This window comes from Felis catus, chromosome B1 (assembly GCF_018350175.1).
Source record: "Felis catus isolate Fca126 chromosome B1, F.catus_Fca126_mat1.0, whole genome shotgun sequence".
In the NCBI taxonomy this organism is placed as follows: domain Eukaryota; kingdom Metazoa; phylum Chordata; class Mammalia; order Carnivora; family Felidae; genus Felis; species Felis catus.
Window position 1 is genome coordinate 20,606,912 of NC_058371.1, and position 23,442 is coordinate 20,630,353.

The following is a 23,442-nucleotide window of genomic DNA, read 5'->3' on the forward strand; positions in this document are numbered from 1 at the left end:
CTCTCAAAAAATATATATATATGTATAATAATAAATTTAAAAATAAATAAATTTAAAAATAAATAGAAAATGTTGACTCTGAATACTCCTATATAGATAACTAACCAATCTTACAGATGGCCAATTTTTAAGAAATATTCTAAATATGGAGATTTCAAATGTGAACCCTAAAATCTAAATGTTTCATGTAATAAAACCTTTCCTAACTAATCATTAGGAAATTTACAAACAGGAGATTTTTAAGAAAAAACATGCTCATTTCTGGCCTGATAGGTAAGTACTATAAAGTAACAAACATTTTGCTTTTTTAAGCTTAAAACATAACTAAGAAAATACGGCTTATATACTCAAGAAAATCTGTATCACCATTTGATCAAGTGCCTTAGTTATTAAAAAAAAAAAAAAAAAAAAAAGAGGTGACGCTATGAGAAGTTAGAACAGGAAACAGCTGGATTTAGTTAAATTGAACCACTAAGGTGATGCTCAAACACTAGCCTCCAGGAAACAGCAGATGTGTGCTGAGAGGGGAAATGAAGCTGCCCATCCTACATGCCTTAGGTAGGTAATGTTAAGAAAAAGACTGAAACATCACTTACTTTTCCGTTCTACTCTGCTGAGGCGTACACAGGTTCTCAGATCCATCACTTCTCAATGAAATAGCCACTGGAGATGTAGTTTCAGCTAGACCTTGTCTCCTCTGATGTTCAGCCATCAGAGCTTCAAGCTGCTTTCTTCTCTGTCTTAGCTCTTCCCTTAACATCTCATGTCTTCGCATCTCTGACCACAGCTGTTATTTTAAGTCAGTCAAGTTACTATAATATACTTGGATTTGTTTTAGCCTTAAAGAATGTAAGACAAAGAGTTCTGTTCTCCCTCTATCCTTTTTACACTAAGATATCCACAGTTAAAATAATATTTTTGTGATGAGAGAAAACGAGGCAATCAATTCTTAATAAAAACAAGTAGTAGCCAAATACAATGCGTCAACTATTTAGAGAAAGTTATGATGTTTTCTACAAATCACACACAAACAAAATGGAAAAGAATAGGTCTTTCTAACAGAAATGATTAGTGTTCATTGTAACTACCCCTTAAACACAATTCTGCCAAATATTTGCTAATAAAGAACAAGACTATTTTGAAAAGATCCCAACTTAATGACTTTGGGAAGGAAAAAAAAAAACACTAAAAGACAAAACAGGCTGCATTTAAAAACATGTTCCACAGATACTCAGTTTTCCTTCTTTAAGACGTGATGTAAGACTCAGGAACAACAGTACAATATACAATACCTCATTATCTACTACTGAAGGATCTTCAGGCTCAAAACCAGATTTGCTTGTACTGGTTTCATTTCCATTAACAGCTGGGGTTGAAGTAACAGCTGGGATATATTTTTTTGTGGGACAATTACCCGCACTAGTGGCTGACAGCTAAAAAAGGATTAGTAAAAACTATTATGAGGAATTAAAGCAACTGTGTAAATTTCATAAAAGCAGTTATTTCACCATTTCACTGGGGCTCTAATACTGTATTTAATTTGTCATTACCAGACCTCAATTGACATCTTGATCCAAAGAAAACCTGACATAAGAAAACAAAGATGAAAACACAGGATAAAGCTGAAGACTAGCAGCCAACCCTCAGGAACGACAGAGACAAGAAGGATAAAATGTTACCATGGAAAATTTCAAATACTCAACCCAACTCTGATATGCATCCCTCTGGATATTATTTAGACTATGGAGAAGGGAAAAAGGATTAGATAAGGTAGAAGAGGTTAGGAGAAACATAATTTGATGTGTTTCCCTTTCACTGAAAACAAAACCTGACTGAAGAATAAAGGTAACCAAAACATTTTAAGAAAAATCTCGAAAAGAACTGGTGTTCCCTTCCTGTATCAACCTTATTCCCACTCCTGATTACGTGACATGGTCAAAGTTTGCTCATTCTCCGTTCTAGTTCAAAGATCCATACATACAGTACTATTTAACATGCAAACTATAGATAAAATATTTTAATTGATTTCCTTAGATAATTCATGATGGTTTAAGGGCCTTCTTATATAATTTTAGGCCAATACAAGATGGAAACGTTACTCCCTTAAAGGCAAAGCTCAAACCAGAATGTTTTAATATAATAGTTATTAATACTTATGTTCTGAATCTAAAGCTGCCTAGTCCAGGGGCGCCTGGGTGGCGCAGTCGGTTAAGCGTCCGACTTCAGCCAGGTCATGATCTCGCGGTCTGTGAGTTCGAGCCCCGCGTCAGGCTCTGGGCTGATGGCTCAGAGCCTGGAGCCTGTTTCCGATTCTGTGTCTCCCTCTCTCTCTGCCCCTCCCCCGTTCATGCTCTCTCTCTCTCTGTCCCAAAAATAAATAAACGTTGAAAAAAAAAAAAAAATTTAAAGCTGCCTAGTCCAAGTGAAAAGATCAAAGTAACAAAGTCAATTCCTATAAGCTATCTTTCACAGTGTAAATGTAGATCCCTAACCTCTTTCGTAAGTTCATCCATTTCATTAATCATAAAACTGATACAAACGTTATCACGTCAGTACTAGAAAAAGAGTACTTTAAATGACATTAGGTTTTAAATATCTTTTTTTCAAACAAATGGGAAAAAAAAGTTCCTAATTACCTGTAGGTCAGGACATGCCTTTTGCAATGCTTGAATTTTCTCTTGAATCCCAATCAGCTTCCTTCTTTCTTCCTGCAAATGTTTGAGCTCTCTCTGTTGCTGCTGTAGTTTAGCCTCATAAAATTTCTCTCTATAATTAAATTAACATTATCATATTTGCAGACTCCAATAAATCTTATAACATTAAGCATGATCTAATACAGTACCCATTCGAGTGTATATAAAAAGCACTCAATTTTTATTAAATAAAGACCATGAGCTTAACATACCTTGCCTTTTCATTTATTCCAGCATCTTTCTGTGTTTTACTGGTATTTCCTCTAGTGTTATTTGCATTCTGTTTGTTGCCTTCTTCTGCTGGGTAGAAATCATCCAAATTTGAAGTATTGGCAGAGATAACCCCTTGATCTGTTGCATCATCATCCTAAAAAAAAAAAAAATCATTAAATTAAAATAATCTTGATATCTAAAGACATTGTCCAATGCATACCTTAAGTACCACTATTCCGTAAAATTTATGTAACATAAAAAGAAGTAGATTAATAAGTACATGATTTTTTGAGAGCACTGAAGTTCATCCTCTACCAATGGCAGGAAAAGAAGTACTAAGACAACAACAAAAAGGTACATTTATAATCTGAATTGCCAATTACCCAATAATGACAAATATTAAGTTGTCTTTTCTTATTTTGACCAGATACAGAGCTGTCAAAGAAAAGCTTTGTAAAGAATATGAAAAAGATCAAAAACACACTATCGGATCTGGGAACTCTTGATATTAGGTAATTTTTCTTAAAATGTAATTTTTACATTAACAATTTCAAATAATCAATGTCTACTGTCACTTGCTTAAAATTTCCTATTCTCTCACTTTAGTCTTCAGTTTGCCAAACTGGTGCCAATAGCTAATAATACAAAGACTAATGAGAATATCTCACATCTGTCCTAACTACTGGAAAAACAACTAAAGTTTTTACCTTCCTAACAGTAGGTCCAAATCTACTGTTTAAATTAATGTACGTATTAAGGTGCTGGGGGGGGGTGGTTTCTGGGGAGTGAACTACTACATTTTCTTAAAAAACATTTAATTCTACATAATTTTATATTTACTCATGCTTTCTCTGAAGACCTCAACTGAAACTTTAACCTTTGTAAACATCGTTTTAATAAAACCTTAAAGAGTTAGTGGTGACTCTTAATTATAACACTGGTTAGCCAATTTTAAGTTTGTAAATGGGTATTATCTGGTCTTCTTAATCTAAAAACGTAATTCATTACTAGTATGGATAAGAAACTGCAAAGAAACTGAGTTGAGACACAAGAATAGAGAGGCTGCATGAGGCCTTTCCACATAATAAATAGAAAAATTAAAGTTCAAGAAAAAATACAAAACTGCCGTAAGTTACAGAAGGCCATGAGAGGGTGCCTGAACAACTGAATGATATCAACTCCAACACTAAAAGAAAGTAACTGACTCAAGAATTATTTCAAGAATTATTGTTTTGACACACAGTTCTTTCAGTCAAGCAGTATTTACCTGTACCATAGCAACAAGATCTTGTAATTGTCTAAGTTTCTGTTTTGCAGCCATAAGTCTATTGATCTTCTGTTCAAATTCAGCATCTTCTGGAGCCTCATCAACCAAACTGCTCCTATGACTAGTTAACGAAGCCCCACTGACTCCCTCATCTTCTGCTTCTTCCTCCTCTTCCTCATCATCTTCACCTTGTGCAACATGAATCCCCTGTTCTCCTTCTCTATTATAGTGACAATCTGTTGGAAGCATGTATAATTAAAATCAGTAATTGAACTTAAGAACAGTACTAATGAAATAAAATACACTTAGAAAAAACAGTATGTCAAAGTTATCATCAGTAGTCAATCATACCTAAAGAAGGAGGCATGTTTAGAGCCCTTATGTTGGTAGCAGATCTGTTGTTAATTTCACAATTAGAATTGCCTGATCTCCCCTCTCTATTATTAGAAACACACTGTGCATTAGAATTGCTATTTACTTCATTCCAAGTGGCAGCTACTTGTGGATTTCTAAAAGAAAGAAAACAGCCTGATGTTATTTATAGAAATAAATAAATAAATAAATAAATAAATAAATAAATAAATAAATAAATAAATAAATAAATTTTCCAAGTTTTAGAACTGCTGATAAAATAATTCCAAACTAAGATCATCACTGGCTATTATTCCATTTAAACTCATACTGTGAATAACTGGCTCTTGCATTTCATAAACTTCTATTAGGAAATTTAAAAAGAAAACATCCAGAAAATCAAAATTATACCTAAAAATAAAGAGGGAGGAAAATGTTAAGATACTTCTTATGGTTTACCTGCATTTGATCTAACAAATAGCAAATTTACTAAACTACTGTACTCCATGCTTCTCTATTTGTTTATCTTTACAGGGCAAGTAAGATTATACTGGCCAAAATAGTAGACTTAAGCAGACTTACAGGAGAAAAGCTTAAATAAAAAGCAAATAGCACTCTTTTGAGGGTTTTTTGTTGCATATTAGAAATATCCAAGTAGAAGGAACACGTCAGAAAAACAAAATTGTTACCGAAGGTTAGTAACAGGCTCAGAGTTTTCACGTTCAGAATCATACTCTGACTCTTCAGTTTCTTCATCTTTTGTGTTTTCATTTACAGCATCTGTCATCATATCTGATGTTTGTTCATAATAATGAACTAATTCTCTTAGTTCATTCAATCTCTTTCGAACTTCATTTAACTTCCTGATAAACAAAATATAAAATATATATACATATATATAAAATAAAATACCCATTTCAGCAAAACATGCAGTATTCTCATATACAAGCAGCCAATACAAACAAAATTTAGCCCGAGTCAAACATCCAGGGGGCGTGACTATAAAGTAATGAACTTAATTTCAAGGATACCTTTCTTACTCAGTATGTCACCACTCTATTTTCTAATGTCATGTTAGGGACAAAAGCTTTAAAACAAAAACTTTCAATGGGGCATCTGGGTGGCTCAATCGGTTAAGCATCCAACTTCGGCTTAGGTCATGATTTCACAGTTGGAGGGTTCGAGCCCCATGTCAGGCTCTGTGCTGACAGCTCAGAGCCTAGAGCCTGCTTCAGATTCTGTGTCTCCCTCTCTCTTTGCCCCTCCCCGACTCATGCTGTTTGTCTCTGTCTCAAAAATAAACAAACATTAAAAAAAAAATTTTTTTTAAGTGTTCACTTGAAGCAGAGTTGGTTTCTTAATCAATAGTGAAGTAGTAAGTATTCAATTCAAATACTACTTCTCAGGCAAATCAGTGATGTAGGCATTACGAAGCATTTATAGAAGGCTCCTGATTTGAAACATATAGAGATCTATACAGTGTATAATAGGTTTACCCAAATTATTAAATTTGTAGAGTTTCCATTAAGTGCCAGAAACTAGGCCAATGTTTTTTAATGTGTAAAATACCTTTATGAATAGGTATATTATTATCCCTATTTTGCAGATGAAGAAACAGAGGCTTAATGAGTATAAGTTATTGTCCATGGTCACACAGCCTTCCTTGTGAGGTACAATTTCAAGGCTTTCTGATTCTAGAGCCTGAACTCTGAATTTAGAATCATTTGAATATTAAAACATTTTAATGTAATACCAGCTATTTCTAATCCTTTAGGTGGAAAATGGGAATGCATTAGCTCACAAAAATTATCTGTATTACAATGTCACATTTCTCTTGGACAACTCAAAGAATGCAGTATCACACACACAGTTTCTACCACCTCTTAACAATTCTAATTTATCATAATAAATAAATTCAGTTTTTCTAGAATTTTCAACAATCCAAGAAAAAACCCATAATTTATCTCCATTATTCAATTCTAATCTATGTAAACAATGTTTGTAAAAATGTTTTACTGGAGTTTTTCGGTTGGATTCAGATGTCCTTCATTTTCACTCTCATTCTGAGCAGCTAGAGAAGCAACAGGATAAGGAACAGATGACGTGAGGCTACTGGCTTCTCCACTGACTGGTGCTAAGCCGGTGGGGGCAGAGGGAGCCACAGCTGTGCTTCTCTGATCCACACTTCTCTGTGGAGAAGCTGAGGAAGGCACAACTAACAAACAAACAAAGGATGAGCTACCATAAATAAACAAATACGGCATCAAGTAACAGTTGGCTTACATATGAAAATAAAAAGTAAAAAATCATTAACATCTTAAATTCTGCAGATTTCAATTTTAGGAACTTCAGGACAGAGCAGACAGGCCACTTGTTCATTAACATGTTCCTAACCAAACACCACAAACTTAAAACAGCAAGAAAACAGTAAGGAAAGACAAGGTGGAAATCGACAAGAATTAGGATATTCCACTTTAAAAAGTAACCAGTATACTCTCCTGATAAACCTGATTCTAGGTTAAAGTGACTGTAGTACCTTCATACCATGAAATACAGACCAGCAATAAAATTTTCTAATTAGATGATGGCTAACCTTCTATAGTCCTTGAACTATATGTTAATTACTTTTCAGTCCACCTGGACCAAAGATACCTTATGCCTTTAAGGGCAATGAATGGATATTAAGAATCTTTGCACTTTTCTATCTCCATCACTTCAAAACTATTGTCATTTATCTTTCTCACAGGGACGACCATCATTATTTGTTGCTCACATTATCAACTGCTACAGCTGGTTTCCAGCAGTCTCTTCGCTCTATTCCTTAACTGTTCTATCTTTTGCTGCTGCTTTCAGTTTCCCAGTGTGAAAAAAAAATCACTTTTTAAGAGTCATCAGTAGGCAGGGTGCTACTTTTTTTATGTATATAAAACTGACTACAAGGCCTTGAGTACAACTTTCAAAGTTTAAATTTTTCTTAGTTGTGTTCATCTGTATAGGAAGGATAAGCATTGGGATTAGATTATACTCTGGAAGAGGAGAGACCGGCAGAGGTTAGGGAAAAGAAAGGAGGATGTTTCAGGCAGTAATACTAAGTTTTGGCATGGGGGGGGGGGCAGTAGACAAATAGGAGATGGGTAAAAAATAAGGAACAGGGACTCCAAAGATGTTTCTTCTATCCCTGTCTTTAGTAAGAGAGCAGCAGGAATGCTGAATGATGACCAGCTGGTGTTGATCCTACTAATAATCAGTTTCTCTTGCTAGAGCTCCTATTACTGACTGTTTTTAGGTAAGAGAAAGGGACCAGGCTTGAGGTGTCAAGACAGCAACTGAGGACTATTTGAGAGCGGCCGAGTAAGACATCTGTGGAGCAGAAAAGTGGTTCCCATAGTATAACTAGTTCAACTATGCTCTTCCTACTATACCCACCTAAGATGACTATTTATATATTTCAAAAAAGTTACCAAGTTTTTATAGGTTATATAGCCTGTAAGTTATAAACTATGTAAGTTATACGTTTTCTGCACTAAACCCTATGTACTACATAAGTTTTTCGTGTCTCATTTTTTTGGTATACTTTCTAAATCTGTTTCGTACTTTTTAAATCAAAGTACTAATTTGGGTTAGTATTCCTTCAAAGGAAAATGTGAATATGCTAAAAAAATCCAGTATATGTCCAAGTACCTAATAGTTTACCTTCTCTTTTTGTTTCCCCCAAATCAAAATCCTACCAATTTTTCAAAGCCCAACTTTATTCTTTCCCTTTACTGAATTATAGAACACATCGACCATCTATCTGGTTATCATCACAGATTGCCTTGCATCTTAAAAACTTTCCCCATGCAAGTCCTATCTCCCCTCAAATACTGTCATTTTCTTGAGGAACTATGAGTACATTCGTTCACCAGGTATTTACTAAATAACTATCAGATGCCAGCACATACACTCATGGGTCTTCCACCTATCCTTGCTGAACCAGATTTACTTACATGATGAGTTGTTCAGATGCTGATCTCGAAGTGTATGAAGTTCTCCAAGCAGTTTGTCCATTTTTTGTTTCTTTTCCTGTAATACTCTCATTTTGCTAAAAAGCTGTACTTTCTCATCAGGTAAGTGCTCTGAAACAGATGGATTCCTGCTCTGGGAAACCTCCCTAGTTAATGAAAGACTTTCTGCCTGTCTTCTATTGTCTGGAACAGTTGGAGGCTTATTTAAAAATAAAAAAAAGAAGAAGAAGACCAAAGCAATTAAAGGTTTCATTCTCATTTTAAAAAAGCATAAACATTCTTTCTAAAAAGTGATAAATATTTGCCGAGATTGTGCTGGTGGGTAAGTATATGCCTTTCCATACTATTTTCCCAATGTGCCACTGTAACATATATATGGTTTTATGGTCACACATAACTAAATTAAGGCTAGAAATGTCATACGTTATATGAACTTTCAAAAATCTCATTTTCTCTCTTGCCATCTTTTTAGAATCACCATCATGAACTTTAATTTCCGAACCTATCAGTTTTTCCTACCACTTCTTTCCACTAAGGCTTGGGAAATCATAAAATGAATAAACCACCATTAAGCTTAAATTTTAACTTCTGCTACATTTGCATCAATTTTTTTAAGACAAATATAAGATTACAGATATAGCTAAAGCTCTAGACATACCAACCCCCAATCTCATTACTCTCTCCAGATATAAACACAATCTTGAATTAGGTTTCTACCATCCTCACATACGTTTACATTTTATTACACCTACAGAAAATATACATCCTTTATGCATTTTTACACCTCAGCCAAGTGGTACCCTTCTTAAACTCGCATTTTTCATTTATTAACTCTGGCTCACTTACTGTAACTGGTTATAGGATTTAACTCTATGCATATATTATAGTTTATTAATCCATTTTCATGTTTATGGACATTTAGATTGTTTCTAGTTTTTTGCTATTAACAAATTGTTGCCATGAACACTCATATATATCTCCTTGTGAACACATGAAGAATCTAAGATGGGGCACTGCAGGGTCACCAGAAAAATTGACTGCTCAATCATTCTTGAAAGTAGCAGACCATATTCATTTATTGTCATCAGGTCAGCTGACAGAAGACACTTCGTCTTCATACTCGATTCCAGTGAAGAGATATTAATTCACCCTTTCTTACTCAAGGCCCATAAACTGAAATGGTGTATTTATATCATTATTTACAAGTCATTAAATTATAACTTAATAACTCTGAAATTAAACTTAGGAACCTTCTTCAAAATTGTTAGTAAAGTATCATAAAGGCACAGATTCAGATATAACTTAAGTTTTAGAGGTTATGACCATTAGAATATTCGAGAGGAAAAAAGAACATATTATCTAGTAGCACAGAAGGAGAAAATTTCACTTATCACTACATTCAAGGCAGGTTTTCCTCTAATTTAGTGTTTCTCACAGTATAGCCCCCAGACTACCAGCAGTAGAATCACATGGTGGGAAAGCCCACCTCAAATGAATGAGTCATACACACTTTTGGAGGTGAGGGGAACCCAATGACTAGAAAACTTTTTTTTTTTTTTTTTTAATAATCATAACAGGTGAATTTATGCTCAGTGAAATTTGGGAACCACTAGTTTAATTAATGTAATTTTAAACTCAACTATACTAAAAAAATTAAGTTACCTGAGAATCACGAAGCTGATTATGAAAACGCTGAATCAAGTCATTCAATTCCTCGTTTAGTTCAGACGTGATACTAACTCCAGATAGGCTACCTGCTGTTTCTGTTACAACTGGAAAGAAAATTAACAACTATTCACTAAAGCAAATAAATTAAATTTTAATTTAATTTAAAATTTCAATCTGAGAAGCTAAAAATAAATTCTGAGAGAAAAACAGGAATTAAAAAAAAAAAATCTAACCTAATTTATAACTAGTTAACTCTCAGATTTATCTCCCAACCAATCATTTTAATAAAAATTTCCATCTAACCTGAAAACAAAAAGACCCAGAAAACTCCAGTATAGTGGTTCATCTTTTTCTACTCCATCATTCAAGGAGAAACACTGCTACATCCCAATTAAGAATAGTGACTCAAAGGAGTAGGGAGAGGACAGGCCAATCAGATTGGGTTGGGGGACTGGCAGGGAAAGTGGTTAATCTGAAAAAGCACAGCTAATACAGTCAGGTCTCAATCCCTACCTCCCCAGACAGAATCAATGATCTAATACAGGGCTGGCAAACATTTCATAAAGATTCAGATGGTACATATGTTAGGCTTTGTGGAAATACAGTTTTTGTCTCAACTACACAATTCTGCCACTGCAGGGAAAAAACAACCACAGACAATAAATACATAAATAGACACAGATATATTCCATGAAACTTTATTTTATAGAGTGGGTCAAACCCAGCTGGCCATAGCTTGCTGACCCGTGTGACAGAACAGGTAATTTACTGAAGTTGTTGCTTAGGACACAACTAACTGCAAGACCATGGTTCTTACCCTCCTATGGCAATATTCCTGAGGCAGTATTCAGATGATAATTTCGATAACAGTCACTGTTCTACTACCAACCACTCCATGCTCATCCTCTCTAGCTCTAAAAGAGACACTGGCTATAAACTGTTTCTGTTCTAAAGGAAAATACTAGCTTTCTCAATGAGAAATTAGAATTTCAGGGTTAAATAGAATCCCAAGTATCTAGTGCAAACTCTATTTTGAAAACAATGAAATTACAGTATAGGTAACTAACACACACTTAACTAACACATACCCACTAGTTCAGTAAAGAACAATTCTTTCCCATAACAATTACTTTGACTTGCTTACATACCAGAAGATTAAATATTACCATTCTGGTTTTTCATACAAGAAGCAATGTTTAAAAATTACTAAAATTATTTTTGAAATAGTATGTAAAAAAAGTTTACTCTTAAACTCCTGTTCATTCTACTCCTGGTGCCTGCCTCATAGTACACTTTAAAGAAAAAGAAATAAGTTCATATATTCAGAAAAAGACCCCTGACCTAGAATTCAAGAGATGTGATTTTACTAATATTCCATGTAAGTGTAAGCAAGTCACAAACTCTGTTAGAGCCGCTTCTCTACAACATGAGCCTAAGAAATAAATGCTCCAGGGGCGCCTGGGTGGCGCAGTCGGTTAAGCGTCCGACTTCAGCCAGGTCACGATCTCGCGGTCTGTGAGTTCGAGCCCCGCGTCAGGCTCTGGGCTGATGGCTCAGAGCCTGGAGCCTGTTTCCGATTCTGTGTCTCCCTCTCTCTCTGCCCCTCCCCCGTTCATGCTCTGTCTCTCTCTGTCCCAAAAATAAATAAACGTTGAAGAAATAAATGCTCTGGTGACGAACACACAATTTCGTGATAATTAAATGAGATGATGTGAATGTAACTATGTGAAATAACATAAGTATCACAGGCAAGTCTCTGAAATCTAAAACTTGAAAAATATTTAAACTATTTAGAACATTAGTCATTAGCCTTTACCTGGTATTAGTCATCATTTAAATATTGTTTTATTCTAAATTATCTATTTCCTAAAATATGAATGTAAAAGCTAATGATACTCTGAACTTTACAAGAGAAAAATGGGTTCAAAATGCATATTAATTATGATATACTACACTACATATATGATACACAATTATGTAATTATTACAAAGGAGTAAGTTACTTGCGAGTCATGATGTTCCTTATGAAAACGCAAAATTAAATTATGTATAACAGGGATCAGAGGGCTCAGCCACTGGGCTAGGTATGGATAGCAGCATAAAATGAGTAATAACAGGATGACCTCAGTGAAGACCTAACATAAAAGAGCCCACAGGAAATAAATTATTAGACTGGGATGACAGACTAGAAAATATCCCTTAGTTTTACTGAGTTTTAACAGGTAACAAGTGGTTTTCAACATAATGAGAAACTCAAGAGGTTTGAAGATGATGAAACAAACTATAAAATTAGACTCCACACTGAAGAATTCAACACAATTTCCACCTAAATGATAGACACATGGCTGTGACAGAAGGGAAAATGAAAAAAACATTTCTGAGTCTCAGGAAGACTATACAAGATATAAATTCAGTAAAAAGGAACTAGTGCACACCACTGGGTATCTAACTGAAATAACAGAGCTACTGCTAACATCAGAAGCTAAAGAAGCTCTTCAGATTTATTCACTGCCTCACTTTTAGGGTTTTGACCTTTCCTAGGGAGACAAGAAAAGTATGGCAATCCCAGGTGAATAAAGTACAACAGGTGGAAAAAAAAACAACCCATCAAGAGCCCTATTAGTGTGAGGTACAAAAACAGAACTGCAGCCTGTCCCTTTTACCTCTTGAGGGTGCTCTCTGATGAAAAGGAGAGCAGGCTGGCTGTGGGCCTGGTACAGTATGACGGCCAGGAGCTGTCCCTGCAGCCTTTTCTGCATAACCAGAGAAAGCACAGGACAGGGTAAGCCTCGTATGTAGGTTTCTAGTCAACAATCAAGATCTGGTTATCTAATAACCAGCATCCACCTTGCAAGACCATTATTAACCGAGCCTTGCTTTTATCAACATGCTAGCCTGCAGCATACCAGAATCGTCCATCACAGCGATAGCTTGCTCAGCTTTGTGCTGCAGAGCGAGAAGAGCGGCCTGTCGTCCCTGCAGGGCTCGCAGCTGCTCCTGCTGCTGTAACATCCTTTTTAATAAGTCATGCTGTTTCTTCAAATTTTCTATCTCTTCCATAGGTTCCTGCTGAGGATCTCTGGCCTGGAAAATAAGATCAACAATACTTGTATCTGATTATTAAAATTCATGTTCCCGTTTCAACTACTAATGGCAAAGTACATATGTAGATGATAAATTAGTATTAAACACACAACCCTCGATACAGTTTTAGTAGACTTGAAGAAAAAGATTTAAGAAAAAAATGATGACACAGAGAGAGCCTGCCGTATTAAGAGTTAGGTAGTTAGGTAATTTCACAGTAAAAGAGCATAATCAATGGCTTAGCATGAAGAGGAATTAACCAAGGGGGAGAAAAAGGAGTACAAAAAAGTTACAAAGAGCTAAACACACACACACACACACACACACACACACACACACACACACACGAGATCCAAGCCTTACAGAAAAGGAAGAACAAACAAATCATACCAGGTTAATTAATGCCCTAAAAAAAAATATCCCTGCAGAAGATCAGGCTAAAAAACATTCTGCCTCACTTCTGGAAGTGACGTTAAAAAACACTAATAAAACAAAAACAAACCCACTATTTTCTGAGGACAGAAATTTTAGAAACACATTTATTTGATAATCAGACATGAAACAATTTAATTTACTTGCATCTCATTTTATAAACATAAAAATAAGACAGAATATATTTTGTATCAAAGATATCATTATGTTTTCTTTTAACATATGCTCATTTAGCAGAGTCTGAGAACATTAAATCCTTTGAAATTCCCCCCAAATGCTACCATTTTGCCTAAAAGTAGAGGAACAAGATTAAACAGGTGCCACTTATAAGAAATCACAAAATTTTTAAACATTAATCTTAAAACCACTGAAATGTAACCCAATAAGAAAAACTGAAAGTCAATTAAGCAAAGAGACCAATTTAAATACAACTTGGAAAAAAAAAAAAAAAGCCAAATTACATATGAAATGTATATATACCATATTGGTATTTTTCATTATTGATTTGTCTTTTTAAAAATCTTGTATTTTAAAAGTTTAATGATTTTACCTAATATTTACATAGAGTATTTCTATTAGAAACATTTAGTCACTTTTAAACTTGCACTGCTACCAAATTTTGGTTGGAGTTATGTAGATTTTAAATGAATAATCCCCCCCCCCCCCACTACCAAAGTTATTATCTCTATGTGATTCCTGTATAAATTACAGAAACACAGATGGCTCCAGAGATTCCCTTCTGAGTGACATCCCTTATCAGTAACTATGCAAAACTCCCTTCTCTACCTCCCCGGGTAGAACTCATCAGTATTATGAATAACTTTTACACCGTGACTTGGCAAGCAATAAAACTAGTAAGTGAATAAATAAGAACATGGCTATGAATTAAATACTCTGAAGAAAATAGAATCAAATAAGTAAAAAGACTATGGTTGGAATATTTGACGTACGTATCAGAGAAGCCAGGACAGTGAGTGCTGTCTCTATCCTGTATTGAGTGACCAGACTTCATGAACATGGAAAAGAAATAACCTCTCTTGGACAAATCAGTATTTAAAGATTTTCTGTTGTCCTGAATTTCCTTTTTACATGAACTGTTTATTTAGTTCTCTCCCGACCTATACAAGTGGAGTTACGCTACTAACATTTACATTCATTCCTGTCATATACTGTGGTTTCTCTTCAGATCGTATAAATCTTTCGCCTTTTACATTCATTCCTGTCAAAATTCATCTTACTTCTGGCTTATTTCAATTTGTGATCCTCTCATCCTTCAAAAATACTACTAAAGTATCTAAACTACTATATCTAAACTATTCACCCCTCAAGGTAACCTTAAAGCTATCTAAAGAGTTTACTAAATAACTAACATTCTGGGTTTTTCCCCTTTAAAAAGCAAACTTTTTAAAAGAACTTTAATCCTTGTTAGTCAGATTTATTTGCAAAACTCTGATACTAAAATTATAAAGAATCCTGAACTATTTATGAAAGTAAACACAATTACCTTCAGATTCTTCACTAATCCAAAATGATTTCCCAACAAGTTTTGAAATTAGTAGAGTTTTAATACTGTTTAATAAGTTCTGCATCCATATAAATAATATTCAAACTAATACTCGGGAAATCTAAGCTGAAGGAAGCAGGTAGGAGCCACGGTCAAACAATAAAGAAAAGGAAGATAACAAAATGGAAATAAAAACACCTAGGGATTAGAACATGCCAAGCAGATGCCAAAAGAGAATCCAAAAGGGAAGCGAAGAATACATTCACTCTTCAAACACATATTTTTACTTAAACTTTTTGAGTCACCTTCAACAAGTACATTTTTAGTTTACAGATTAAAAAAAATAATAATAATTTAGGCATGAATTCCAAAGTTGCCTACAGGTAACAGTTCAATTTCAGAAAATTCTTTCTTTCCTCTAGTCAACTGAAGTTCCTCTAATAATTCATGGGTCCAAATATATTTTTATAGCTGAAAAGTACTTCAGATAATATGTCTCCAAGTTTTCTCATGTGAAAGCCCAGAGAAGATAAAGCTGTGGTTTATCCAATACCACAGTTAGGGCAAGTCAGGTTTCTAAGTTCTAGGATAGCGTTTTCCACCCCATACTGTCTGCCCCCAAATTATGTGTTTAGATAGTTTTAAATACAAAAGTCTAAGGCACAGTCGTCAGAGGAAGCATAGTCTGGTTTGGGAGACAAAGTTAGCCTACATGAATTATACCTAGAAATGATGAAAACAATAGCAGAAAAGAAGTAGATAGTATTTTTAAAAGCTTATAAAGTCTCTAAAAGCTGACAGTACGCAGCAAAGAGAAGTATGGGCAAATAGTGAGACATGGGTCTTACAGAAGGCTTCTTTTTAAAAATTATGCAAAGTGTCATCACATCTGTAAAATATTCCATAAAATGGATACTGTCCTTGTAAGCAGCTGGAGAATATCAACCATTTCCTATCCCACTGCAACTTACAATGATGCTTTAAGCTCTGAATTTCAGTTAAGAACTCCACTTTTTCCTACTCTTTTAAAAGAATTATGACATCTTGTAAGGATGTTAAGTAGGAAATGAAGGTGAGGTGGGGAGAACACAATTCTGCACAGCAGAGGAGAAACCAAGTCAGTTGGTGAGAATTAGGGTTTTTTTCTAATAAAATATTACGAACAGAGTACTGATAGAACTACCGTAGGAAGGCCCTAAGTATCAAAAGATTAAAGAGAATCAAATTGGAATAAACTCCGACAGTTCAACAGAGAATAATATTCACATATAATGACATTATTCAAAGGAACTAAAAACCAGAAAAATGGATTTTGAAAGTAAGTATTTTCTACTTCAGGAAAAAAAGAAAAACTGGCAGATAGCATGCTGTAACAACTATCAATTCCTAAGTTTTGTCACTACTCAGAAGACTTAAGAAAGGATTAAGTTCCAAAGAATATTTATTATGTCTCATACAGTCTCTTCTCCAAAGGTATTAGTTTTAAAACTAATCAACTACTGGGGCACCTGGGTGGCTCAGTTGGTTGACTGTCCAGGGCCATGATCCCAAGGTCATGGGATCAAGCCCCACATTGAGCTCCAGGCTGAGCGTGGAGCCTGCTTAAGATTCTCTCTCTCTCTCTCTCTCTCTCTCTCTCTCTCTCTCTCTCTCTCTCTCGCTCTGCCCCTCTCCCCCACGCATGTACACTTGCTCTCTAAGAAAAATAAAAATTAAATAAAATCTTAAAAAAAATAATCAGCTACTTAATTTATTGTTATACTGGGGCACCTTCTGCTTAACATTTTATAGTTAAAGATCATCCCAGCTGATTTCAAACTAAATCCTCAGATTATTGTGGGAGCCAGGAAAAAATATAAAAAACAAAATCAACTGCCAAAATACAAGTTTTGTCATTTTAAACAACCAGAAAAAGAAAATGTGCATAACAAAATAAAGACCAATCCTAGTTAATATAAGCTACTAATAAAATGTAAGAAACTAGTCTAATCTATACATAATTACTAAAATAGTATTTCACTCTTGCCAAATGGAAACAAGATTTTATAAATGCTCTTTTATTGAAAGTTGTTTTACATGGAACTACACAAGCAGTTGTTTTCTTAAACCTTTCCTGAGCACCTTTTTGCAAATCATGGAAAATTAAAAGAACATTTAGAGCAAACACTGGCAGAAAAAAACAGCAAAAACATAGTAAGTCAACTTTTTTTTGCTTTTTCAAACTATGAAGTATTTTTCTTAAAAAAAAAAAAAAGGAATGGAAGAGGTTTCCAACAAGAAAAATATAAACCAAATAAAAAAAAGCACTATAAAAATACTTCATTCTTAGAAAGATAGAAAAGTAATAGCTTATTCCATTTTCTTTTTCTTTAATGATTACAAGAATTAAAACTTAAAAGCACTATGTTCATCATGAATACAAATACCAGAAACAGCAACTAATGGTTAAGGTTTAAGAATGTTCTATCCTGAGTTCTCAAAGGCAAAAAAAAAAAGAAAAAGAAAAAGAAAAAGAAAATGGATTAAGTTTCAAGTCCTTTGTTAACGCAAATTAAATACAGCTGCCACATATAATCCATGGAGAGGAGTAGAAGAAAACAGAAAAGAATAAAAACACTAAGGGACAACACTTTATCAAAGCAAATTACAGTATAATTAGCCATGTCAAGAACTTACATATTTAAGAGTAATAGCAACAAGAGAAAAGCAAATAAGGAAGAGGAAATGTGAACAAAAGAGGTGCTCATTTAGAGACTTCCCAAATTAATATTGTGAAATATACCTTTGAGGGAAATCCACGTTTTCGGCTATATTTCCTATCAGGCCTCAGTTCCCTGTCATTCTGAGGAGGTCTGTCACCTTTCCCTTTTGGACTTGTGGTAACGTCTGAAACCTGTTCTTGTGAAGCTGAATTCCCTAGTTTGTCCTCAATGCACGGCCGAATTCTCAGACTAAAAGATGCCTCCTTTATTAAATAGTGTAGCATATTAATTTCTTAACACAAACTCCTGTTTAACATACAAGCCAGCCTTGTCAATAAATACAAAAAATTTACCAGTCCATCTCTTTAAAAATCAACCCACCCTCCCCCAAGTGGCATAAACTTAGACTTCCAAATTTCTGCAGACTAGACTAAAGCTTACTGTAATCAAGTGAATATCATATTCTAGGCAATTTCCCAACTATACAACAACTAAAGCACATTTTAACATTTATTCTGCTGTTATTAAGCAACTTTCATAATGTCATTTTATGTTTATGAAAGAATTCTCATCACAGTGAACATTACATATGCATATACAAATTAGAATAATCAATTATACCATCTCCTACTCCTCCCCAAGAGAATTCCTTTACCCACATTCCCCAACTCTTCCATTTCTGCTGAAATGAAATGTGAGGAAAAAATCATTCCTAGCACCTCTGTAAACAGAAAAACAATCTTCCCAAAACACAATCTATTTTCAACAACTGTTTGGATCAAGCCCCCTGAGTATCTCCTGGTGAAAATACTGTAGGGAAAAAGATTCAAATTTCCTCTTCAAATTAGGAAGGGCAGGGAAGAGAAAGGAGGCAGTAAGAAATTATGCAGGTGATACTAACAGGAAACAAACCCTCAAATTCCTCATGCTGAATGGTATTTTGGAACATATCTCAGAAACAAAAGATAGACACACATGGTTATCCTTTCATAAGAAAAGCTTTACTTGTAATAGGTTTTCAAATTTACTAATGCATGGTGATAGGACTGCCTGTTAAAATTAAAATGCTTAAAAGCAGGTTCCAAAGCCCACTACCTTTTATAAACTAAGTTCATTTTACAAAGTTTTCCTCCAAGTTCTGTAAATTCCTGATTATTTTTTCAAAAACCAGTATTCTGATAAATTTCATTTTGCAGAGTTACAAGAATAAACCATAATGTAAATGCTACTGTATTCCATTTCATTTCAGTGTTTCAATCATCTAGTTTTACTACAGTTCAAAAACTATCCTAGGAATGAAAAATCCTAGCAGCCTTCAAATGAGTCCTCAATGGCAAAAGAACTTGGAGACTTTTCCAACAGACAATATACTTTGTAATGGTACTTTGTACTTCCAGCTCCTTTATCCACGATGAATTTTAACTTTCCCAATGCATCTTAAAGTGAGTAAAGCTGTGCTTAATGAAACCTATAGAAAAACCATGTTTCTGCAAGCCGATCAGAAATTACTAGATTTTCAAATCATCCATTAAAACATTTAATCTTAGTAAGAAAAACTTTTATATTTACAGGTTTAAAAAGAATATATACAGCATTAACAACTTGAGAGTTTCTTCCCTGAAATATACTTTTCATTAAGGAATGCCTATGAAAAATATCATCTTGAAAAATGGGGGAAAAGCTTAAATCTTCATTTCCAGCACTTTTAATTACCAAAAAGCCGCTTACCGTGGTATCTGAAGCCTCAGACTGCACATCTATGTTTAGCGATGTGCTCTCAGCTACAGAACCAGATCCCACAGCTGAATCTATAGTCCGAACATCCTCCTCCTCATTTTCTCTAGCCTGAAATATTTTAGTGGTATAAATCATACAACTATTAAAAAGGGCAATAAAATGTTATAACGGATGGCATGATTTTTTGAAAACATATTAACTCCTCTGGGGTAGAGTCAGAATGCCATCAGCATATGTACACTAACATACCACAAAAATAACTCAATACGTTATTTAAAAGGTACAAAACTTACAAGGATTTTTTGGAGAAATTTCATATATGACTTTTCTTGTTCTTTAAGGTGATCTATTAGATGAGTAAGGCGCTCAACATTAGCAGATCTTTCATTTTTCTCTACAAGATCTTCCCGCATGGAACTAGCTTTAGTAATATAATCACGAATCTGAACAAGCCTGCTTACAATCTGCAGGGAAAACATTTGGAGGTAAAAAATAAACAAATAAAATAAACAAAAAGGCATGAAAATAAACAGTATGTAAAACTGACCATAAATTATTCCACACCAACAATTCTACACATTTCTTATTTCAAATACAATAACCAAAGATACTTCTAGCTTTATCATTTGAATTCATACATGCAAAAGATCTGAATCAAATTTAGAATTTAATCAAAACATAACTGGCAATACTAACAACTCTAATTATTGGGAATTAAAGATTTTCAAAATTTGTTTTAATTTACATTACTTGAAAAAATTTACTTCCAGAACTGCATGCCTTTAAACCATTACTAACGTAAATTTTTTCTAACGTTTATATAATATTTCCTTAGCAGTATTCTAAATACTTCTGAAAGTAGTTTTCAAAAGAAATACATCACCATTTAAAAAAATTCTTACCATCATCTATTAATCACATTGTTTCAAACTCCCCTTTACCAAAATTTGGCAACACAGCCTCTGGTGGATAAACAGAAGCCCTAATTTACCTAGATATGGCACTTCTACAATCATTATGGGTAAAAAGAAGTTTACACTAAATTGAATAAATCTGAAAGATTAATGAGGAGAATCACACAAGTACCCAACTAAAATTCCTATGTGCCTAACTCAGTAAAACTGAATCTTACTATTTCTACTTTGAAGTTCATGAAAACAAAGCACAAGAAACATTTTACCACCTGGCTACTCTCCATTGCAGGCTCTCCTCTTCCATCTTCTTCAGAGACTTGACAGTTTTGCAAAAGGTCATTACTTAAAGCAGAGGCAAACAGCTCTTTACATTGTGCTGATCCAATCACTTCTCTCTTTGGAGGACTTACAGCAGCCTCTTTACTCTTGTTAGTATTAATCTGCATCGGCAAAAAGTTGAAGGGCTTTCGGTTTTCACCAAGCTGACGTTTGTTGTTGGCAGCTGTTGCTCTACCTTGAGAATCACTTCCAATGCTTCTCTACGTATGAAAAAGAAAACAAACCCCACAAACGTTAATTTTTCAATAAAATTTTTTTTCAAAAAACTCCAATGTTCTTAGTCAATTTCACCATCAGCTATTGATTCAGGAAGTGTAGTTAAATATACTACTTTTGTACTAAGACACAGAAGAGATTCAAATCTACAAAATTCTTTTACTAAAATATCAAAATTTGATTAACTTGTCTTATTCCTCATTTTCTCAGACATAATTCAACTGATGAACATGAGCAAGATTAGTCTAGATGAAGTACTAGGACCACACACCATATTTATAACTCACATTGCTAATCAAACTTATTCACAGATTTTGTATGGGCTTTGGACCCAATGACTAAATCTTAATATAAACATCACCACAAAGATATGTTTAGATGAAGCACTGTCTGAAAAAGTACTCAGCTCAGTGCCTGCTAAATAGCAAATGTTCAAAAATTAGTATATAGATGACTAAATGATATGGGATCACCACCACCATCAACCCAGACTTGAATGTACCTTTATGTGTATTTGGTAAACTGTTGGTTTCTCTAAAGTACAGATGTGACCATAAAATGTCTGTCAAGAGTTCATTATCATTTCCATTTGCTTTTAGCTCCAAATTTCATTTCAGTAATTATAAGACCAACTACAGCTTTATTTTAAATTTGAGGTAATGTAGAACATTCCCTTATGCAGTGATAAATTGGATCTTCCCTTTTGATCTTATTCAGTTACTAACATGCAAAATTTAGTTCCAGAATGAAATTATTCACATTAGTCACAGAGTATACGTAATAAAGTCACAAAAGACTTGTCCTTAGCAAGTTTAGAAATAAAGTCTTTGTTGCCCTCCAAAGAACCTAATACCAACACCACTAATTAAAATTTTTTCCATATACACAGAAACTAAGAAAAAAGAAACCGCTCACTTCTTACTCTTAAGCTATTTAACTCATTCTAAAAATTTCTCATCATTATAACTGGATTTTTAAAATAATTCACAAACCTGATCTAAATCACTGAAGTTTATCCGCTGTTTGAGTTTCTCTAGTTCTGCCTGCTCTGGAACAGACATCTGAGTCACATATCTACTATGTGGAAACGTATGTGGAGTCTTTGTTCTTCGCCTTCCAACTCCTGGTGATGACTCCGGAGAAATATCATTAGTTACCCTTTTATCACTTTCTACACCAAACTTTTTCTTATTCTTTTCTGATGATCTATTTGCTTTCTTCTGTTGGCCACCCCAATCCTTTAAAAAAGTAAAGGCAAAAGTTAATCTGGCCTCTATCAAACCAGGAAAGTAATCTGATATGCTTAAAAAATTGGGGTCAGTCTTAAAGTTAAAAATGACAAAACATTTTTCACATAAACATACAGACTTAAGAGACCTTATTTATTTCTACTAATGCATTTTCTATTACATCTAGCCTAAGTTTCGCAGATGGTCCTTCAGAAAAGAGATTACTTTCCTATCATAGATCTTTAACAAACATAAATCCCCAAACTCTAGTTAGTCTGGATACTTTCAAAACCATTTTTAAAAACTGGTTCCCTACTATTTATAAATTGGATAGTATAATAAATTATAGATACCTTTACTGACCTCCTTTAAAATCAATGTGTATGATGAGAAAACAGATCTGGAATCCACCTGGATTCTAAAGTAATTATTGTTGGGGCACCTGAGTGGCTCAGTCAGCTAAGCATCCAACTTACGATTTCGCCCCAGGTCATGATCTCACGGTTCGTGAATTCGAGCCCCGCATCGGGCTCCATGCTAACCGCATAGAACCTGCTTGGGATTCTCTCTCTCCTTCTCTTTCTGCCCCTCCCCTGTTTGCAAGCTCTCTCCCTCTCTCAAAATGAATAAATAAACTTAAAAATAAATAAGTAATTACCATTATCTGAAGAAAAGCTCCACTGTATGACCCTAAGCAATTTAACTTCCCATAGTCTCGGTTTCCTAATTTCTAAAATAGTGTCACCTTTAAAACATGATTAAAAACAACATTCATAAAACATCTAGCACAGTGGCTAGCATATAGTAAGCAATAAACGTAACTACTGTTATGTTTTTACAGGCAACAATGCACTACATGATAAGGCCTGACATGAAATGACAAACATGATTCATATTTTAATGGGAAAACATTTTTATTTACTTAGTTATACCAACATAACCTAAGTCATTCAACAAAAAGGTCTATAAATTCCTACCTTAGCCATACTGGAAGAACTGTCTAGTTTTACTACGGTAAACCCTTACGGGATATTCTCCTCATTTATAACACAACTCCCTTCTCTACGAACTGTCTCTCCACCCCAATCA

The 23,442-nt window shown here is 34.3% G+C and overlaps 1 protein-coding gene across 25 annotated transcripts in view; it reads right to left on the minus strand.

The window, feature by feature from the left end:
- PCM1 (pericentriolar material 1) overlaps positions 1-23,442 on the minus strand; it is an 84,170-nt gene that overhangs the window by 47,357 nt on the left and 13,371 nt on the right. For 13 of the 25 annotated variants that reach the window (XM_045055260.1, XM_045055259.1, XM_045055262.1 and 10 more), the window contains 17 exons: positions 22,117-22,362; positions 20,839-21,108; positions 19,949-20,119; positions 19,647-19,763; positions 17,999-18,181; positions 13,103-13,280; positions 12,860-12,949; positions 10,191-10,300; positions 8,511-8,727; positions 6,541-6,739; positions 5,214-5,387; positions 4,525-4,682; positions 4,174-4,409; positions 2,906-3,060; positions 2,637-2,766; positions 1,293-1,433; positions 597-787 (listed from right to left, as the gene is read on the minus strand). In XM_045055260.1, the coding sequence (XP_044911195.1) occupies positions 597-787; positions 1,293-1,433; positions 2,637-2,766; positions 2,906-3,060; positions 4,174-4,409; positions 4,525-4,682; positions 5,214-5,387; positions 6,541-6,739; positions 8,511-8,727; positions 10,191-10,300; positions 12,860-12,949; positions 13,103-13,280; positions 17,999-18,181; positions 19,647-19,763; positions 19,949-20,119; positions 20,839-21,108; positions 22,117-22,362 (2,966 nt within the window). The remainder of the gene's footprint in view (positions 1-596; positions 788-1,292; positions 1,434-2,636; positions 2,767-2,905; positions 3,061-4,173; positions 4,410-4,524; positions 4,683-5,213; positions 5,388-6,540; positions 6,740-8,510; positions 8,728-10,190; positions 10,301-12,859; positions 12,950-13,102; positions 13,281-17,998; positions 18,182-19,646; positions 19,764-19,948; positions 20,120-20,838; positions 21,109-22,116; positions 22,363-23,442) is intronic. The other 12 variants (XM_045055270.1, XM_045055275.1, XM_045055278.1 and 9 more) reach the window with 6 other exon arrangements.